This window comes from Pezoporus wallicus, unplaced genomic scaffold (genome assembly GCF_028554395.1).
Source record: "Pezoporus wallicus isolate ANWC-B61680 ecotype Strahan unplaced genomic scaffold, APGP_CSIRO_Pwel_v1 contig_6464, whole genome shotgun sequence".
NCBI lineage: Eukaryota > Metazoa > Chordata > Aves > Psittaciformes > Psittacidae > Pezoporus > Pezoporus wallicus.
The window spans coordinates 6,638,454-6,660,084 of NW_026642130.1; the positions used below are offsets into that span (position 1 = coordinate 6,638,454).

At 39.8% G+C, this 21,631-nt stretch overlaps 1 protein-coding gene across 3 annotated transcripts in view; it reads right to left on the reverse strand.

The window, feature by feature from the left end:
* The window catches only part of KLHL29 (kelch like family member 29), a 403,205-nt gene that overhangs the window by 129,894 nt on the left and 251,680 nt on the right, over positions 1–21,631 (reverse strand). For 2 of the 3 annotated variants that reach the window (XM_057427613.1, XM_057427611.1), the window contains 3 exons: positions 21,503–21,616; positions 15,586–15,727; positions 14,288–14,830 (listed from right to left, as the gene is read on the reverse strand). In XM_057427613.1, coding sequence (XP_057283596.1) covers positions 14,288–14,830; positions 15,586–15,727; positions 21,503–21,616 — 799 coding nt within the window. The remainder of the gene's footprint in view (positions 1–14,287; positions 14,831–15,585; positions 15,728–21,502; positions 21,617–21,631) is intronic. The other variant, XM_057427614.1, reaches the window with a different exon arrangement.

Here is a 21,631-nt window from a genome sequence, read left to right on the forward strand (position 1 = left end):
ATGTTCTGATTTCCACACAGCTAAAATGCAATCAAATGCTTGATTTTGGGGGGAATAGATTTACTTAAATTGTATTAATTCACAAGGATAAACACAATTAGTAGAGCTCATTAGCTTGCAAAATGTAATTTATTTCCTTGAATATACCCATTTCCTTGGATGAAGAGCTCCATTAGCTTTATTATATTTGCAAAGCTTATATAAAAATCCAAACCATGGCAACAAAGAGAAAATTGTTACTACACAGTCACAGCAGCCACTTTTCCATGTTAAATAAATTTGGCATTTATTTATATTTAAATGAGAATATCTACCACTATCAAGACCAGGATATGGGGCAAGTACTTATACAGAATATAATTAAAACTAATTGAAGCAACAAATGTGGCCTGAAATTAAAATACCCCCCAACTTCTTTAACTGAAAAACGATTCAATGTTCTCCCTCAAAACCCCTGTTTATAATTGCTTAATTATCATAACCAGCAATAGCAAAGGGACTCTGGCCGTTTACAGTCTCATAAGATGGGTCTGCATTCAGGCACGTCTGGTTTGCTTAGTGCCATGCTTTAATTTCACTGCAATATAAAGGCTAGAGAGTGAAGAAAATGAATACATGGCAAAGTACCTGTCATTACTTGTATCATATCACCGAGGTATTTATTCTACATGCACAATATGAAAGTGGCCAGTGCAATTTTCATACTGTTACCATTTTTGATATTATACTGTCTAAAAGCAGTGACACACAAAAGAAATGCTTTTATCATTTTCAATGTGGGGATGATACTAATTACATCATCTGTCATCATTATATAGCTAAACAAAACTTTTCTTTCACAGAAAACCGCCATTTAGCAAATTAACGGGTAATGACCCATAATATACAGAAGATTGAAATTTGGGAATTACATTCACATTAGTTTGTTTCCTGCTTTCCCCTCAATTTTATTCCCTGATACATCACAAAAAGGAAGAGAGATGGAGAATTTCTCCAACTATCTAATTTGCCATTAGCCCTACCATGCTTTCAGAAATTGGTGCAGGATCATCTCTGTCCAGATCAATGCATAGTTTGGTGCTACTTAATGATACAGACTGTCTGCCAAGCCAGTAAAAGCCAGATGTTAGCATACTGATGCACAAAAAACCTGCCACTGGGGCCAGATTTTCAATATTAGTCATGAAACAATGAGCCTACATTTGCCTGCAAATAACAGATGGATGCTTGGAAACCAAGTACTGGAACATGTGCTGCCTCCTAAAGCCTAACCAGGTCACATAAAACGGTGTCATGCAGGAGGTACCTGAGATGTTCCAACAAGGAACTTAGCAGTAAGACCAGGTAGAGTGAACACCTGAACACCCTTCCAAGGGCCCTCCTATCTCCTGGATGTTACCTCCTGTCTGTTGTAATGCTGCAATGAGCGGCATTGTGGGAAAGATTCAAGTGCCGTTACTGAAAAAGAGATCTGTAGGGATTACAAGAGGCATAATCCATTGTGGATGAGCCCTTCACTCAAATTCCCATGCTTTTGAGAAAGAAGAATGAGAAGACTTAATTTTTTATTGTATCTGCTATGCTCCTCAACATATAAACAGAAAAAAAAAAAAAAAGAAGAAAGTGGACAGAATCATAGAATGGTTTGGATTGAGAGATTATCTAGTTCCAGGCCCCTGCCATGGGCAGGGACACTTTCCACTAGACCAGGCTGCTCAAAGCCTTGTCCAACCTGGCCTTGAACACAGCCACGGCTTCTCTAGGGAGCCTGTGCCAGTGTCTCACCACCCTCATAGTAAAGAATTTCTTCCTAGTATCTAATTTAAATCTACCTTCTTTCAGTTTAAAGCACCTTTCCCTTGTTCTTGTAGGCCTCCTTTAGGCACTGGAAGGATACTGGAAGGTATAGTAATACAGATTTTAGCTGTGACGTACTTAGTAGCAAGGCAACGTAGCAAATCCATCTAAATCCAGAAAAGTATATTTTAGCCACATCTTTGCTCAATCTGAACTTCTGTGGCCCAGGTCATCTACCTTTTTTTTCATCATGAGCAAATAACAATGTGAGGAAAATTAAAGGGGAAATTCCAGTCAGAGTGAAGAGCAAAGACCAGTGAATTTGCTATGAAGCAGCCATGTCAGTGGAAGTTTCAGTCATCAGTATCCAGTATGAGCAACTGAGCATTTGGCCTTTAATTCCCATTGTCCACATCAGGATGTTTAGGACTTTTCTCTTTCCCCTAAGATGATTTCCTGACTTAAGTGAAACACTGAACTGAATGTATCTGTAAAGTAAGGAGGAGTTCTCAGTTCTAATTTATCATTGTTGAAGTGGATTAAAGGATTTTTTATTAGTAACACTTTGAGATCACTTGTTCATGTACTTGGAGACTTTTACCAGAGGAAACTTTCCCCCACAGACAGCCTGGCCAAATCAAAAGCTTGAAATGAGTGTGTGATGAGCACATTACAGAGGCTGATGAGGACCATGATGAGCTGGGAATTAGCGAGCAAACCTTTGAGAAAAGACCAAGTGCTGGTGGAAACAGCATACAAGGCATTCTTTTTTTCTGAGTCACTGCTGAACCAAAATGCTCAAGTACCCCGTGGGACCCCCACTAGTAAATGTGGTCTGCTGATTGAAGTATGTAAGCCTCTCTCAGCCTTAACCCTCTTCGTAGGCCTTAACATAGGAAACAATATAATACATCACTGGAAATTACATGAGATAACAGTGCTCCGTAGCAGTTTAAAAAACCATGAATCAAAACTGTTGATAATATATGCTCAAATTAGCTTTAGTTATGCTACCGAAAATGATGCCTGGTAAAACACTGGATGTATGACATTCAGAAGCAGCTTTCCATGGACAGATGAGGAAAACCAGCTTAATTGCAAACAAGGACTAGATGCATTTGCTTACCCCGCTTAGATCAACATGTTTCAGGGTTAATAGGCAAATATTAATTTTAGGTAATTTAAAAGCAATAATATCAAAATACCCTCTTAACACAATGACAATAAAATAATACAAGGGTTGTACTTTGTTATAATTTACTTCTGACAGTGAAGCTGTGTTTATGCTGAGGTGTCCGTCTGCTGAGACTCTTGACCTTATTTCTGACACACGGATTCAGTTTATGATAAGATATTTAAATTCAAGTGTATTTAAGTGGGTTAGGTGTATAAGCTCCTACAAAATCTACAGAAACCTGATTAGTGCAGTCAACGGAGACAAGAGTGATTCATTCAACTGGGCAACTGCAGGAACTTAGTGCAGTTGCTGACACACTGAAGCCTGGTGCCCTTTGACACGTCCTGGGGTAGCCAAGAACCCTCAAATAGCCAGCACCTGTGGGAGAGCTGTGCCCTGCCAGTTCTCAGAGACCACACAGGATGTACTACAGCCCTAGGATAAACTTTCTAAATTTAGTTAAGTCAGGGGAGAAATCTTACCTAACAGTCTTGATGGCTGAATAGGGTTCTTTTGAATATAAATGATTCTTCTTTCTCATTTACTAACCACATAATAATATTCAAGGATGTCATCATGTCTTTTCCTTATAATGATGTCTTTTTTTACTTATTCTATTCTGTGTTTAAGCTTTTCTATAAAAGCCTCTTCATCTGATTTTGGAAGGAAGGTTCCTTGAACTCTCCTGGTTCTGAGTTCATGGCTGACAGACAATCAATCAATCACAGAATCACAGAACACCAAGTTGGAAGGGTCCTCCAGGATCATCTGGTCCAACCTTTCTTGGCAAAGCAGCCAACTACCAACCCAGCCAAACACTATCTCATTTTTCTTCTCTCCAAACTTGAAATATTAATTTCAGTGTCTTGGCATAATTCCAGACTATGTAATTATAATCTAGATCCAGGCTGGGTAATTATAAATTATATCCTTAAAGCCATGTCTCTTATTTCATTTGAATGCAATATGGCTACTCTTTTTTCTGTTATAAACACACCTTGTGGTCCTACTCTACTCCAGGGCTGGTTACCTCCCACTGCAGTGTGAGGCTGTCTTTAAAACCCAACACTGCTTTCAGTGAATTCAAAGTGGGAGGAACCAGCCGATGTTACTAACTCAATAAATGCAAAAGGACTTTGTATTTTTGAAATATGCTCCTTCTCCTGTCTACTACAACATATTTTGATACTTAGAATTTGTTTTCTAAATATGTTAACACATTATTTCCAGACACTTATATAGGTCTTCAGTATATACATAGCCTACTCTACTACTTTCTTTAAAATGCATAAAGAAATAACAAATCTTACTGAAATACTGAATCTAGCACTCCAAAATCCAAGAATTTGGACAAAAGTACATGCTAAAATAATTTCCTGGCTTTAGAAAAAACTCTTGATTGAGTTCATCCTTAAAGTCAAGAGGTGTTCTCAGCACTTCTTTATCTCTGTGAAAGGGCATTAAAGCATCCCTGACTGATAACACCTAGATTCACTGCACATGATTTGCCTATATGGCAGTTTTGAGAGAAAGAAAAGAAAAAAGTGAAGTAATGATGGCTTATACAAAGGCATAAAGGGCACTTCCAGGGAAGGGCTATGGAACTCATTTAAGTTTTCACAGAAGCAAATCTTATTGGCGTGGAGTTTTAACAGATTGCCTGCTCTTGTCATGTATTAATTTCTACTCATGAGCAGATCTGACTGTCCTTGAATAGCTAATTCTTAGACAGGATGTCAAATTTGCTTTTACCATTCCAGCAAGTAAAATACATGAAAAACCGAGTTTTTCTGTAGGTGAACAAACATAAGCCCCTGTTCTTGCTACGCTTAAACCAATTAAAGAATGATTCCCAAATTTCTGCAGAGTGCAAGGATTCTCCACATACTGATGATTAAGTATCTGTATTTGCAAAAACCTGAAATCACTTGACTGATTCCTGCTGGATATACTTGCTGTCCATCTAGCAAAAGTTCTTCTGAAATGTTCCTGAAAAATATTTTTCTATTTTGATGCTCAACATGGCTTCCAAATCAGAGCTCTAATCATCCTAGAGAAGTATAAAAAGCCCCTCGAAGAAAAGCACTGCTCATAGAAAAGCACAGTTTGGCCATGATAGGAATATATCTAGCAGAAAAACATCTAAACCCCAGCAAACTCACCCACCTAGAAAATTCACATCTGTAACAAAGTCTGCTCAGCATGCAGGAAAAGGCGAAGAGCAGAATCTCCTAAGTTACAGGCAATAGAAACCTACTAGCACTGCTCCATCTGTTTTCCATAGGATGGTAGTATTTTGTGTAAGACGATCCTTGTTTTAAAGAACATCCACAGCTTGGGGGTGCAAGGAACATTTTCCTCTTCATTCACAAAGAAAAAGTCATACAGAGGAGCTGGGCTTGATGTTGTATTTGGATCCTCTATAAATCAGTCAGACTGAAGAGAAGTGTCAGCCCACATTTCCCTGAAGAATTCTTCCATTTTATCCAATTTTGTCATTTTCATACCATCTTCCTCATCCTCACCCCAAATACTTCAGTGTGCAAACTGCTGGACAAAACACATTTTCTCTTCCTTTGCAAAGTCAGAAGAATTATGAATGAAAACATAACATTCTCCTTGATCCTACATTCTTGTGTTTTTTTTGGGGGTTTGGGGTTGTTTTTGGTTTTGTTTTTTGTTTTTTGTTTTTTTTTTTTATGTTCCAATGCCAATGAGCATTGTACAAAAGATAATGTACAAAGTCTTTACGCAAACCCTCCAGTCTATTTTAGCTCCTTGGAAAGTATTACATAGTCATAGTGTGCAAACGGACTACATATCTTGGCACTTCGTCTAGTCAAATGTTTCTAACTTAATTGTCAATACACACTGACACATGTATATCTTACTTTCTATATTCCTGGTCAAATACTTTGTCAGCAGTCCAAGCATTTTTCCACTACAGAAGTAAGCATGTTCAACACTATATCCTACAATTTTCTGAATTTAATACTACAAAACTTCATGCCATTTCTACTTACACATCTATATGATGGAAGTTTTTCCTATGAGTGATCATTCCTGCAAGATTTAGTACCTCTTTCCTAGTGATGATTTCATCACCTTAGATACTTTCCAGAATATCTAGTCTGGAAATCTAATGCAGGAATCTAATTTGTAACTATTAGGATGGAACTATATACAAATACCTTGTAACCCTAACTTGCTACAACTAGAATCCTGAATATACACAGAACACAAACCAGACTGGATGTAAGATGCTTAACTGTCCTACTATGTGGAAAGAACTTAGTAGCATACCTTTGTGACAATGTACAGGAATACAATATACAGACAATATACAGAAACAAGTATGCCCGTCGCTGGGAAGAATTTTCTTGCATGAATCGCACCACTCACATTGCTGCCCAAACTCCTAGTAACATTTAGTCTTACTAAAGTTATTTAAAAGCAAACAATTAATTATTTTCTTTTTTTTTTCTTTTTAATTTATGTCCATAAAGACACTTTGAAGCTGCAAGGTGTTGTTTAATCCCATGCTATTATTGACTGCAGCTCAAAGCTTAGCCCAGCCTCACTGTAGGATAGCAGAGCTTATCATCAGCAATCTCAAGGCAAAGCAGGGTAAGAAAAGGTGCTATTCGGAAATATTTTCATTTCACAAAACTCCTTTAAACCTAACATGGGACAGAATCACTCTCATTCTGAATGAAATAAGAAAGATGTGAATCTTCTTCATTCTGAGTTAAGGCACTGCTCCATGGAGGACCTCTGCTTGCAAAAAAACAAACAAACAAACAAAAAAACCCAAAAAACCCCCCACAGTATTTCCACTTTCTTGTAGGAAAACCAACAACCATTTGTAATTTAATAAATCCACTTGTCTTGAAATCTCTGGATATCACAGAATGGCCCATTTTGAGAATGTTTAAGTATATACACAAATGCATAGTCTGGCTCCTGATAGACCCAGCTTGTTCAGTTTGGACTGAGCATGAAATCTGCATTCTCTGTTGACTCTCCATATAACTTGACTGTCCATTTTTAAGTCATGACAGCAAAAGAAGTGGAATTACTCTGATGTGAAGTGGAAGAAATCCTAGTGGGAAATTCAAGAAAAGGCCAAACTGGAGAGAATTCAACATTCTTGTGGAGAGAATTGAACATTCAGGAAAGGTAGCTCTAAGGTGGCTGGAGGTATTATAAGGATCCTGCTCCGTCCAGAAAGTTGGATGCAGACAAGGGTTGTGTCCAAATATGTGCCAGGAGTTGAACAACGCAGAGAACCAGGGGAAGAAAAGGTCAGAGAAATCAGAAATTAAACATAAGGAATTCTGAAATGAGAACAAAGACTCTGCAAGTGTTTTGGACGATGAGTAACTTTCAGAACATCCAAATGCAGCTCCAGATCTCTGCAAGGGAGTTTTGGGATAATATCTGGATGGATGGATAGGCAGCCTGCCTGGAAATTTGGGCCACTACTGTATTCTGTGCCAAAAGGGAGTCTAGATCTTGGTTATCATCCAGTCCCCAAGAAATTTTGCACTTCGTGAATATAGTCTTGTGTGGACAGGATTAAAAACAGTAATTCAACAGAACTGTTCCGCCTCTCAGATTTATCTTGAATTCATTTGTGGCCACTGTGAAACAAACTATGTCTTAGACTTCAGGGTGGGAAGAAACTCAAGACATCTTCACATATACCATTGCCTAATTACCTAAGCAGATCTGCATGCAATAACATAACACCACATAACAAATTAAAATCTAAGATCTTCAGCTTTGCCTTTCAAGAACAGATGAACCAGTTACAAATCCAGTGCTTTTTGCAAAAAAAAAGCACAAACCAACAGCCTCCCCTCCCCCCCCCCACCAACAGGTATAAAAAAAGGCAGCATGGAGCAGATGACATTTAAGAGCAGTTCAGGGAATTTTAACACACTTTAGCAACCCCAACCTTTTTGTTTTTACAATAACCTTCATAAAATATTGGTAGTGGTGAGAGGCTCCTGCTTCAGTTGAAACTTGGAAATCTCCAGTCACTCACATACTGAACGTTGTCAATCAAAATAGAATTCAATGACCTTCTTTATGCTGTATGTTTAGCTAGGCAATGTTCTAGGGCTGTTACAAATCCTTTTTGACTCTTCAGTGCACTAAATCACTGTCCGTTATGACCTGACCAATAGTGGCATTTAAAGACAGGGCAGGAATTACTGAAAATATTCCACCTGGAACACAAAAAGGTGAAATGTACTTCAATTTCATGCAATGGCTTAGATACCCTCATCAACTTTGCAATTCTGTTAAGATTATTCTAATGACAGAAGACTGTAATTAATCTTGAAAAAGATTACACTTTAGAGGACCTGTTCAAGCAGTTTGCTTTGAGTTCGTTACTGTGTGTGAACATGGTAAAACATGAGTCAGCAGTGTGCCACTGCAGCAGAAAGCTAATGGTATCCTGGGCAGCATTAGGCAAAGTATTGCCAGCAGATGGAGGGAGGGGATCCTTTCCCTCTAACCAGCACTGTTGAGGCCTCTCCCAGAGTGCTGGGCCCAGTTCTGGGCTCCTCAGCACAAGAGAGACATGGAGCTCCTGGACAGTCCAGCAAAGGACCACAGAGATGATGAAGGGACTGGAACACCCCTCCTATGAGGAAAGGCCGATAGAGCTGGGAATGTTCAGCTTCGAGAAGTAGGCCTAGAGGGATCTCATCAGTGTACACAAATACCTGAAGGGCGGGGGCCTACAGTCTCTTTCAGTGGTTCCCAGTGACAAGACCAGAGGCAATGGGCACAAACTGAAATACAGGAGGTCCCCTCTGAACAGCAGGAAACACATTCTTAATGTGAGAGTGATGAAGCACATGCCCAGAGAGGTTGTAGAGTCTCCATCCTTGGGGATATTCAGAGCTCATCTGGACATGGTCCTGGGAAAAAAGCTCTAGGTGGCCCTGGCTGAGAGAGGGGCTGGACCAGATAACCAAAATCATTCTGTGATTCTGTGAACTCTTATGCGTCATTACCAAGTTGAGCTTACAAATGATCACTAGTCATCTGTATCTTGGTACCACTTAGGCTGCCTGAGAAAATCAAGACTATGTTAAGGAAAACACAGTAAGAAGCATGTACAGTGTTAACAGATTTCCACACCAACCTAACTCTCCTACAAGAAACAGGAGATGGAATGTGTTGTGGTTTCTATTGTAGACTTTCCCACAACTGGACGCATACATATTAATATATTTATGTACACACACACATACTAAAATATCACATATAATTTTGTAACTATCATTTTTATAATTATCTATTTTTATTTATAATTATCTATCTATATCTATGGATACAAAAATAAGGCAATTTTCCTAAGTTTATATAGGCCATGTAATCTGGTGCAAGAAAGAGAACTGACTCTAGACTCTAGGCTGTCTAGAGTCTTCCACACACAATATCCTTTAATTAATGTTATTAGAATTTCAAATGCTAGGTTTCACTTTGAATTTAAACACCCCTCCACCCCCCAGCATTCATGTCTAGAACTAGGAACATTCAAAGAATTGCAGGTCAAGACGAAATGCCTTTGAAAATTTGGCCTTTTGTGAAGAAAAAGTTGATGGTTATTGACAAAATGTTGTAGGCTGCCTTGTTACTATTCATGATTAAGGAAAGTAAATATTGTCCAAGGTCTAATGAGAATTCCAATGCAATAAAGTCAAGTGTGAAAGGTGCAATCAATACACGATGATGCAACAGTATTTGTTTGTAGTTTTGTTACTGTTCAGTTCACGGAATTTGGTGATGCCTGAAAATGAAGTGTTAAGAAATTAATGCTACAAGGATTAACACTCCGATTTTACTTCTGATATTGTTATGTTTCTACAGTTATTGCATTCTGAATGCTAATTAGCATCTGATTTTTTTCCCCACTAGTTAAGGACTGCAAACCAAAGAACTATAGAACAAAAATACTATGGAAACAAACATCAATATTACCCATGAACATCCACAAATTTAAACCCACGATGTCTATGGCTAATTTTACACTGCAGGAGAAAGTACTGCAATGATGAACTGTATTTTTCTCATTTTTTGTGTTAGCAACTGTGCTTCAAAAGTGTATCAAGTTTATGAAGAAAGTGTCTTCAAATGTGTAACAGATCTCAAGAGACCACACTGAAATGTATATGTCCTACATACAGCAGAGCTATCCAACAAGGGTGTAGTTTTGGATTTACTACATGTCTCAGATATAAAGAAGCACACTGCCCTATGAAAAAATCAAGGACTAAATCTTAGTTGCTCAGTTATTTCTCTAAGGAAACCAATCTCTTCTAGTCCTTCATCAAAGTGATTAATTTCTCTCCATTTGGACTTAACTAGATTGGCAGGCACATACACATTGGTCTCTGTCACTGTGCCATGGCATGAGATACTGGTACCTTGTGTGAGAAACCAAAGGGATGATTTCCAACCCTATCTCTTCTCTGCAGGCATGTTGTACAAGCTACAACTTTTGCTGGCACATCATGTAGCCTGAAGATACTTAAATTATGTTTGAATAGTATTTGTAACTCTGTATTTTCTGAAGAAGCCACATAAAAATTTGGCTATGCAAAATTCTGGGTATCTTCCCTGAGTATGTTCACAATGAACACCTTCATGGTTCTGAATATTCTGCTTTATTCATTGCCCTGGCACTTAATCTTTAGATTAGAGAGCGAGACGTAGGACGTGGATAAACAAGGGCTGATTCTGTTCTAAAATATTAGGTTACGTGTCTGTGTTAAGGTGATATGGCTTTTGAAGTCAGCTAGGAGTATTTGGCATAAGTCCTATCCAAAGAGTAACTACAGGCCAAACCAGACACCTCTCAAAACTGCTGTTGATTGGTGAAAGATCCCATGCATTTCATATGGCTGCTCCACAGTTCTTCACACATTGCTAAAAGCAGTAACTACTTTGAAACATTATTTATGCCTCTCATGACTGCTTTATAAATTCACTAAGTAAATGGATCACGTAGCTAAACTTAACATTCGTATTTAACATATTACAGAAGCAATAAAAAAATCCCGTCACAGAATATACCCCATCCAGACCAAGAAGATTCTCTAGTCCATGCAAAAATTATTTTCTTACAAGATGTTTCAATGGAATTAGGTAGGAATTAGCTGTGACACTGTAAAGAGAATGACATATCTGGTTTATATCACAATTCTTGTTACCAAAATGTGGTTTTTGCAAAGCCATGGAAATGACTTGCCTCTTTCAGTTCCGTAAGCGAGATCTCTTGACCTATTGCAAATAAGATGGCAAACTAGCAGTGCCTTTAACTTTTGGCAATGTATTTGTTTACTCTGGTTTAGAAACAGCCAACTGAGAAACCTTGTTCTGCATGAATACAGTGTAATAGGGCCCAAACATGTACACAGCCAAATGAAAGATAATTACAGGAAATAAAACATGACATGCCAAGCAGCTCCCTAATAAAGTCTAAAAATATAAGAAACCTTATCATATCAACCAGCAAGAACTGCTCTTTCACTTAAGGGATAGTTGGGCAATTATCCAAACCTGTACAAGACTGGATTGTCAAGTGAAACAATAATAGAGTATCTCAGGATAATGAGATAGATCTTAGGACCATTACCAGTGGCTCTTATTATAATACTGTCCAAGGTTCCCCAAGGGAGAGAGAGAATACTTAAATGAAACTTGTAGAGAACTAGTTTGAACTTATCTGGTCGAACATCTTAGTACTGTCTCACAGTTTCAATTCCTTCCTGGAGAGCAAGGTGGCAATCACGTAAGACTGAAATCAGTCAGGCTTTAGCAACTTAACAAATATACAGTTTATATTATGAATGTTATCCTAGTAAGCTTTTAAGGTCTGGTTCAACACCCAGTTGCCTTTCTTTCCTGATTCTTTCTCTTTCATTCAAAACAATGAAACCCAACTTGTATCTTCTCTGACTTGAGTTTTGACAAAAGGAATTATAGCTTTAGACATAAGGGCTTTTAAGACTGGAAATGGAGGATGAGATTACTTTTTCCCTACAAAACAGGTCCTGCTTATGAGAAATTTGTATATGCATTCTCTGTTACCTTATGTCTGTTTGCTTTTAACCACTACAGGAAGGGGAATAACTCAATAGCTGATGATCATAGAGAAGCTAACTGATCCCTGGGAAAACAGTTGTCTAGCTTGCAGTTTATATGGCTAATGTGTCAGCAGTTGTCATGGATTGGAAATTCTGCTTGTTTTAATATTCTCCTTATTAACTTCTCCAAGGTACACTGGTTTCCAACCACCAGACCAGAGGTCTGGCATGCCTAGCATACTCCAGTAAGGAACTGCTCTCCTCACCCTAATGAATGCTTCCTTGGCTGTCAGTGACACTTCGACAATTATACTAGACTGGGGTTTACAGCAGGTTAAACAAGAATGCTGACTAAGACTTACTTTGCAAATTAAATATTAAAAGAGTGATTAAATATTTTACAATCTTTTTACTTAGGCTCTGATTTGAAGTTTACGTCATCTGTGAGCCAGAGATATGCTGAAGGTTAATTGATGGAGGAAGAGTAAATAATGGCTGATGCTGCTGGCCCTATGTATACAAGGCATTATAAGAGTATTCCTAACCTCAAGTGTGCAGTTACTGACGTGCTCATTTGTCTCACTAGGTTAGTGTCACTAGAGCTCAGATATGTGATCAAATTACCACAGTGAAAGTGGTTTAAGCTTATGTGTTTTCCCTTGTATTGTATATCTGCATGTCTCCAATGACACCAAGTAATCCTTTAAATTGTGTTAATTTGATCATGTATCTGAGTATCCAGTGCAGTAAATTGGGATAGGTGGCTATGAAAAGTGGAGATGATGCTTTTCAGAAGACAAATAGCTTCCATGGAGAAGAGAGACATCCAGCAGAACCACTACAGCTCAGTCTACCAGGATTAGGGTATAAATCTCTCCCCTCCCTCCTTCTCCAAAATCAAGGATTTGTAACCTATAAACCTCACTTGATGAATTGCTTTTGTGGATTTTGATTTTTTTTTTAAAGGGAAAAAAAATAACAAAACCTCTTATATAGCAATTGTTGGTCAATTTTTGGCTACCTGACTGGGTCAGTATCACTTAAAGCCCATCTATACCTTAGAGAAAAATTCAGAAGCTCACCATCCAGCAAGCATTCTCATCATTATTGGGGCTTGGAGCTGAAAATTTAAAAGCAGTAAAATATTTAGCTTTAGAGAAGTATTGCTGAGCTTGTGCCTGAACTCCTTTTCGAGAGATGTTTGGTAAGGATTTGCACATACCAAAGTACAATCTATGTAATGAGCAGGAAGAGTTGTTGGACTAATCATTTTTAATAAAGATTCCTTGTCTTTAATACAGAGCTACACAATAGGATTTAATAGCTTGTGGCAAGTAAATAATTTACACATGGATTGTGTTTGAATACAAATGTATACATAAAATATCACAGTCTTAATGAAGGTGGTGTTTTTTTAAAAATCAATTTCATTGATTTTGCCAATAGGTCTGCATTCATATTTTCGTATGCTTCATTTCGCTTTACCTGTACATGAGGCAGAGTCATGATATTAAAGGGAGGCAGGGAAAACTCTGCAAATGAAATTAGAAACCAAATACACAGAGTGTAGCTGTTTTTGAAGTGTCTAGGGTAAGATACTCGGAAATAACACTTCAACGTGACCCAGCGGTGTGGCTCATTTACAAAATTATCAGAAAGGTCAGCCTCTCAGAATGCTCATTCAGGCTGTTCTGCAGCATTTCAGCCCAATGAAGCTAGTAATGAAGAGTTTTCCCCTTAATGCTGAATGGTTTGGCTTGTTCAGCTTCAGTCAGCAGGGCTACTTGCACTTGGCCTGGGGGACGGGACAATGGTTGAAGAAGAAGGTTAGTGTTGTGGCTAATGCACAACTGAAGCCAGAAGGAAAGTGGTCAGATGGAAACACGGGTGTGTGTTTCAAAGGAAGAGGTGCAGGATGATGGCTGCTTTACCACTGGGACATGAGTTCATCTGATGGGCCTGGAAGCTGTTTTTCACTACAAAATACACCTACATCTTGTCCTCCCTCATTCTAACTTGCTGGTTTTTGTCATAATCTCATAAACTCATAAAAGCTATGTACTGAAAAAAGGGTGCAGACAGATGCCGGAGCTGGGCTGGTGGGCCCAAAGACAGTAGCAGGATTCCCAGCGCTCTGCCTCCATCCCCAGCCCCACCACCCCTCCACACCCACACTTCGCAAGACCGAGCCGTCGCGCCTTACCTTTGGGGTGCCAGGGGTCTGTGAACTCGTACTTCCCCACGCCAATCGTCCGCAGCATCTGCACCCCATTGGTGTTGTCCGGGCCCCCCGCCGTGTTGGGGGGCAGTGGGGTTGCTGCCTGCCCATTGGTGGCAGGTGCACTGCTGGGCAGGGCGGCTGAGGGCAGGGCTGGTGGCGGTGGTGGCAGCATGGGGCAGGCCAGGTGGCCATTGCCCACCGGCCCGGGGCCCGCGTGAGCCACCGGACCCATGCTGCTCATGGAGGACATGCTGAGGGGCTGGCTGTTGGTGTACAAGGGCTGGCTCTGGAGGTTGACCACCATGTTGCTGAGGGGCTGGGAGGGCTGCGGCTGGAGCTGGTAGTGTGCCGGCATCAGTGGGAGCTGGGGGGTGACGTGCGGCGGGAGGGAAGGCGTGACACCGATGACGGGTGCCTGGACGCTGGCAGCCGGGCTGAAGGTGGGAGGCTGTGTCATCCCGTAGGAGTGCGTGATCAGGGCGGGCTGGCTGCCTGCTGCCACTGTGGTGACCCAGGGAGCTGCACCTGCGGCACAGAGGAAGGCCGGCAATGGTGGCGGGCTTCGCACCGGGGAGAACAAAACAATAAACACCCATAGCCTTCCCCTTCCGCACCCGCGCCTGCTTCCTAAGTGCACCCATGCGCCCTTCTCCTTCATGGTCCCTACCTCAGTCCAGGGTCTGGAGCCGCTGCAAGCCAATAAGTGCATAAAATTACTATGGTGATGTGAGCGCAATTGTTAAAATACTCATCAGGTGACATGTGGCATGTTTGTGGTTTTACGTATTTTGTGCTTTACGCTGCTTAAGCACATGATTCCAAGAAAATTAACCTCTTTCCCCACCGTGCTTTCATGGCTCTCTGACAAACATTCTGTGTGTATAATAATGGTGCTGCAGCCACTACAAAGAGATTGTAATTAGGCGTCTGGCATAGTAGCACAATGTATGATATGTGTCTGGAAGCCGGAAATCATTTCAGGTAGTTCTAGACATAAAAGAGGTCTTAAAGTATCACAGAGTGCCTTTTCCTCTAGTGAAGGCAGAGGAGAAAAAAAAAACCACAACCCACTCTAATGAACTTGCAGGCATCTTAATGCGTTCACATTAGCTCCAACACAGAAGAAACTTGAGGGGTCTTTACAATGAGAGAAAAAAAATGCTAAAGAATAATGAAAGGCTCACAATGAAGTCTAATTTATGGAGATAAATGGACATAGTGTATTGAATTTGCTTGAATGATTTTCCCTTGTAGAATTACAAATAAGATAAGAACCATACCTGGGTTTTCATTCTCCCTCATCTGTTTAGATGGAGGCTCATCAGTGTCCCAGGGCGTGGACTGATTGATGGGTGTCTGTCCCCACCTGACACTTGTTGCGAGTCCTTGAGGCTGATTTTCTGTCTTGGAAATGCAAGGTGTCTGCCAGAGAGAGAGAGATACACAGAGTAAAAATGTTTAGGCTATTGGGAATAATTATGGTTCCTCATAGCTAGTAGCTTGCTTGTTTGTTTGTTTGTTACAGTCCAAGAGGATATCCTAAGATCTTTAAATATCATTCTGGTCCAGCCTTGCATAACATGTCTGTATGGAAAATACAATATTTGGGAAAAAAACCCAACCCCCTACCGAAAATTTAATAGATACATCTTTAAAAAAAAAAAAGAAATAAAATAAAATAAAAATCCACAGCAAACTAGCCTTTTCAGAACTAAGTTACTTCTTTTGCCTTGAAAAAAAACAACCTCGACAAATATGGTAATATCCATTCGCTCATAGCTTACATAAAATGGGACATTCTTCTATTTGCTCTTCCAAAAATAGTGAGTTTTGTTTAGCAGAAGGCAGAACAAGAGAGACTTATTTACAATCATAGGACAAATTACTGTAGAACAGTAAAGAGAAATCTTAGTATTTATTGTCTGTCAACACTGAAAACTGAATGCCAATAAAAAAAAGCAGCATAACAGTCACTGGCCACTAAAGTGGGTATGTTGGCAGTTCTTCAGAGATGTTAAAATAATAACTGTAAAGCAGGGGAAGGATCAGGGCTGAATAACCATCAAAGGGGATATAATCTGAAAGAGATTTCTTGATAAAGAAACTATCACACGAATTTAAATGCTAAGGCAGACCCCCTCTCCCCCCTGCAGTTTTAGGGGATCTTACTAAACAACCATGGCTTTTCTGAGAAAAGGCCTGTAGAGAACAAGGGTGCTACAACAGGTCTTGTTTATTTAACTCTGCAGCAGTATTTCATTGCTGGAAGTTTAAAAGTTTTTTGTTTTGTTTTTACTGGTGTCAGAAACTCTAAACCAAGAAAATGGAACCAGCTGCCTATTGCTGAAAGAGTATTGAGGACTGACGCCATAAAGAACAGGAGACCAGTCTGAGTGATCACTTGTTTGCCTTACATCTGGGAAGTAATTTAGCTCTGAGATGTGGGAATAGTGGCTCCATAAATGCCCTGGGTCACCAGTAATACCAATGAAATCCCCGTCAACACCAGCAGCTTTTTTCCCTATCATCAGTGCCTCAATCACCCCATGAAAAGAAGTCATTAGCAGGCCCATTTATGCCTTCTGCAAACAGACATACACCTTTCCCAAGCCCATCAGTCATTCCTTGTGTCTTTAAAGCCACTGAGGTGCCTGCTTCCTCCTGCCCTCCCTTCTCCCCTACCAACATGCCTGCTAGCCCTTCTGCCCTATTCCAGCACTGCCTCCATCCAAGTGCCTCTGACATCTGCTATCACCAACTGTTTTCCACCTGAGCTTTATCCGACTTGGGCTCTGGGAGTGAGCAGTCCTAGCTGCAGACCTTGATGGAGAACAGGGTTTTTGATATGCTGCTCTTTGCTCCCAGATGCCACAGTTGGAATTTTTTCCTCACTAGAAATGGTATACTTCATTAAATACAGATGTTTACAAGGAAATGTCATTCTTAATGTCATCTTTTGTATGGAATTGTGAAGTTAGAATTTTCAGCTTGTGCGCAAATTATTATTTCTTTTCAAAGTGCATCAATTTATACTTTTCCATGGTTTTGGGAATCTATTTTTTTGTTGTTGTTGTTGTTGGGCAGGAGGGGAAGAAATAAATCTCAGTTTTGAAATGCTTTCTATTTATAAATTTTCCCAAGAAGAGGCTTAATCTGAAAACCTTTAGCTTTCACATTGTACAAGGTCTTTGACACAGGAAGATATAATGTCGTTGGTGGTTTACTGGTTCATGTTACTGGCTCATATAACCCTTTGGAACTAGCTAAACTGTTTAACTGTGGTCAAAGCACTCTGCAGTAGAAAAAGAAGAAAAAAAAAGCAATATCAGCATTCTCTGCCTATGTATCAGCTAAGATACTTCCCTCAGAAACACTATTATTTATCCCAAAGCAAAGCTTTTAAAAACAGTAAATGCAGTATAGAGAACTGGGCATTTTTATAAATCATCGTAACAGACAGGAGGATTCACAACTTCTATCATGCCTCACATGTTCCACCTGTGTCATCTGTGGTTGGATTTCTTTGTTGTCTGAACTGTGTCTTACAAGTGGGTTTAAATACATACTTCTCATTATTGTGTGGCATTGTCAAGATGTGCAGCATCTTGTGTAACTTTGTTACATCCCCAAGCTACTTTAAAACAGTGTCAATATAAAGAAAAAGAAAAAAAATATTCCTGTACCTTAAATAATATAGAACCACACACATGATATAATTTTAAAAGAACCCATGTGTTCTACATAAAATGGGTAGGAAAGAGATTATGTGACACAGCTCTCCTAAATCCTACAGAAACATGGTTGCCTGTTTTGCAACTGAAAGCTTGCTGTCCACAAAACTAGAGCACTAGACACGTTTGAAACTGGTTGAGTTAGCACCCAAACCTAGATCTAAATTCCATACTTTGAGCATTAACGAGGAGAAAGAAAGTTTGTAGGTCTTCTATCAATTAATATTTCTCCTCCTTTTCTATAAAATGCTATTTTCTTCCAAAATACTTTTTCACTAAATACAGTGACAAACCTTGCTTCTTAGAGTCTTAGTGGATGCAAATGCACAAGTCTAGGATATTGCTTTCCAGATGTGCTCTTCAGCTTCTATTTATTTGCTCAGAAAGAGCTAGAGAGGAGTTGATATGAAATCACAACACACCATATACATCTTGTCTCTGATCTAATTTCTGCATTATTTTTCTAAACACATGAAGGGTTACATTACAAGTGTTACATGTCTCTGATCTGATTGCAGCAATTACTGATTTGCGTATCTGGAAAGCAAAATTATTTCCAACATTATCGAACAAAGGAACTTTGTGTCCATGCACTCAGGCACACGACAGCTCTCTATTTGATGTTTTTAATGTACAACACAAATGACCAAAAAATAGTCTGTATTATGATAGTTGTGCAGGGGGAAGAGATGTGTTCCATTAGTGATCTACAGACTTCACAGAAACTAATTGTACTATGTTACACTTTCATCTTTAGCTTTCATGTCAGATGCTTGTTTGAATTAAGCACAAAACACATGAAAAAAGGAAATGCATTATAAAATCTACTGGGTATACTGCCAAGTGTCTATATGAAAAGACAAGAAGGCTTCTAAAAGGTCTGTTGAATCTTGGCTAGTCAACAGCAGTACTGGCTATTTAACTGCCTGAAATTCATGGCAGACTACAAAGGTTACTAAAGCAATCTTTGTAGCACCCCTAAAATGTTCAGTCTCTGCTATTTGGGAGTACCCCAAATCCAAATCTGAGGATCTTTTCCCCTCTTTTGTTTGAAATAATCACGAAGAACAAGTAAAATTTTCACTGAAGCTTTTCACTGAAGCATTTCACCTCACGCCTGCCACTTTGAACACCAGCAGTGAGCAATCTCCCAGTTTTACAGAAATTAACTGCAATACAAATGTACAGGCAGAACGGAACAAGATGGAACAGTTTCAAAATCACATGAGACTAACGCAGACAAGTTGCCAGGTTGTCGTTTTTTTGTAGCTCAGTCATAAACCATGGCCCATAGGCAACAGTAATTGGTGTACAGCTGGTCCGCTGAACCTTATTATATTAAAGCATTAAAAACCTTCAGCTTCATGGGGCTTTCGAAATATCCATGAGAAAGTTCATGAGTTCACAGAAATCAGCTGGTGCTAAAGATTGGGAATTAGTGATTTGGTAAACACTGCATCAATTAACATGGTTCCCATCAGGTGTTCAGGAGGTATAGCTACAACTAAGTCTGACTTTAAGTCCAAAGTTCTACAAACCTTAGAAGAAATAAGACCTAAACTTTTAGTAAGACCTTTTTGAGATCAATGGAAACACAAAATCTACTGCAGTACAGGCAGCATTACAGAGTATGTTAGTGGAATTAAAAAAACCCAACCCAACAACAACAAAAATTCAACAATAAAAATTCCGATAAATTTTTTCCCAGGCTCAACACAACCAAACACTTCCTGGGAGGTCCTTATAAATGCATTTTAGCAATTTCTCCAAAGGCTTGTAAAACTCCTGACATACATCCTGCTACGGCTCAGCGTGCTAAGACCTATTCAAACAGTTTCACGGGCAAAAATGACCCAATCTGGATAAAGGGATCTTATTTGTGGTTCCCAGTGACCAAAATAATTTTACTAAAGCCTTCATTTAAAGTGATGGATGAGAAGTAGTGATCCTCTGTTCCAATTATCCAAAAGAGATTGGAAATGGCAACTTAATACTAAGACAACACATCCAATATGCAACCCACGCTATTTTCTCTCCCCATTGAAAAGAAAAAGACTAAGACACATGCATGCATAGAGGCAAATATTCCCTCCTATGGATTCAGGTTTTATGGCCTGTCATGGGTAAAAGCAACTTCAATTTAATGAGGGCATTCCTTTTAAAGCTGTTAGCTGCGCCTTGCTCTAACAAGTAATGACTAGTGGCCCTGGCTGGGTTTTAAGCCTGAACATTCCTGGTACTCTAAAAAGCTTAGTGGTCTCTGCACCAAAGAGTTTATGGTCTAATTTGTCGTTCATGCTACTAAATACTGCATGAAACACGTATTATTTGTGTGCATGGGGCATGCATGTAAAATCTGAACCACACAGGGATAGAGCTTCAGCTGGGGTAAATTCCTATACCATGTTGGACTGGGTCCCAGTCATATTTCTGAGTCTAGTCCATGGCCAAAGAAGTTCTTAAAGATGGACATAGAGTCTTTAAAGATGCACTGATGACAGCAATATATCCCTAGCACTGGCTGTTGGGCTGGGCTACAGAAATGAGACGGATGTATTGCAATCTATTAAAAACCTGAGAAATATGGACATGCCAGCAAGCAAAAGGAACAGAGCAAGTTGTCCTGCAGTTAAACCTCATTCAAGAACCTGCTCATGGGTGAAGAGAACTCATCTACCTTACAGTTTCCATCACTAGGCAATTCTGCAATGACACAGTATCGTTTTTCTCTTTCCAAGGCTAATGTGGGAGAAATGGGAAAGAGGATAATACGGTTAACTCATAGAAGAAATGTTGCTACCCTGCATAAAAGACAAAAGAAGTCTTAATTCCCTCTCAAGAGGAGAGAATAATTCAATACTGGCATCTTAAACACCATTCAGCAACAAGCCACCAGCCAGTGTGAGCTCTGGAGCACTAAGGTAGAGCCTCCAGGCAAGACACATGGCTTAGCAGAGGGATACAGTCTGCATCCACCCCCATTTTTCAGGATTTAAAGACCTAAGGAGGTCTTTAAAGAAGGTAAAGGCCTGAGCTGTAGCCGGGCCAAGAACTGTTGACTGACAGTCAGACAAATTCCCAAGCTCTGACAATGCACAGGAAGATAACTCCATACTGTGAATGGGTCAACTGCTGCTATATCCTCAGTAGCATGTCTCATTAACCCTTTCTAAGGCTCACTATCCAAACTGGCTGCAGGTCTGGGGAGGCAAGAAGAGGAATGAGATTATGGAAAAGGAAGGAGAAAGATGGGATAAAAGAAGGTTGTGAACTGACCACACGTGGTATCTGTTTCTGGTGGATCACCGCCCAGGATAACCACTGCTCTTAACACCAGCGCTACCAGTTAGTTGCTCGGCATTAGCTGGGAATGAAAGCAGGACCACAAAATGACAAAAAGCGCTTCATAAATGCCACTTTGTATTCTGCCCTGGCAAGTTTTACCAGCAGAGGCTCAGGTACTCACCCAGCTGCCTTCGTTTCTCAGCGAGAACATCAGGGAACGAAGCTGAGGTATCGAACCAAGGTCCCGGCTGCGACACTTGCTGCTCCAGGACACCAGGGACATCAGCGCACGACACTGGGTTCGAGCACA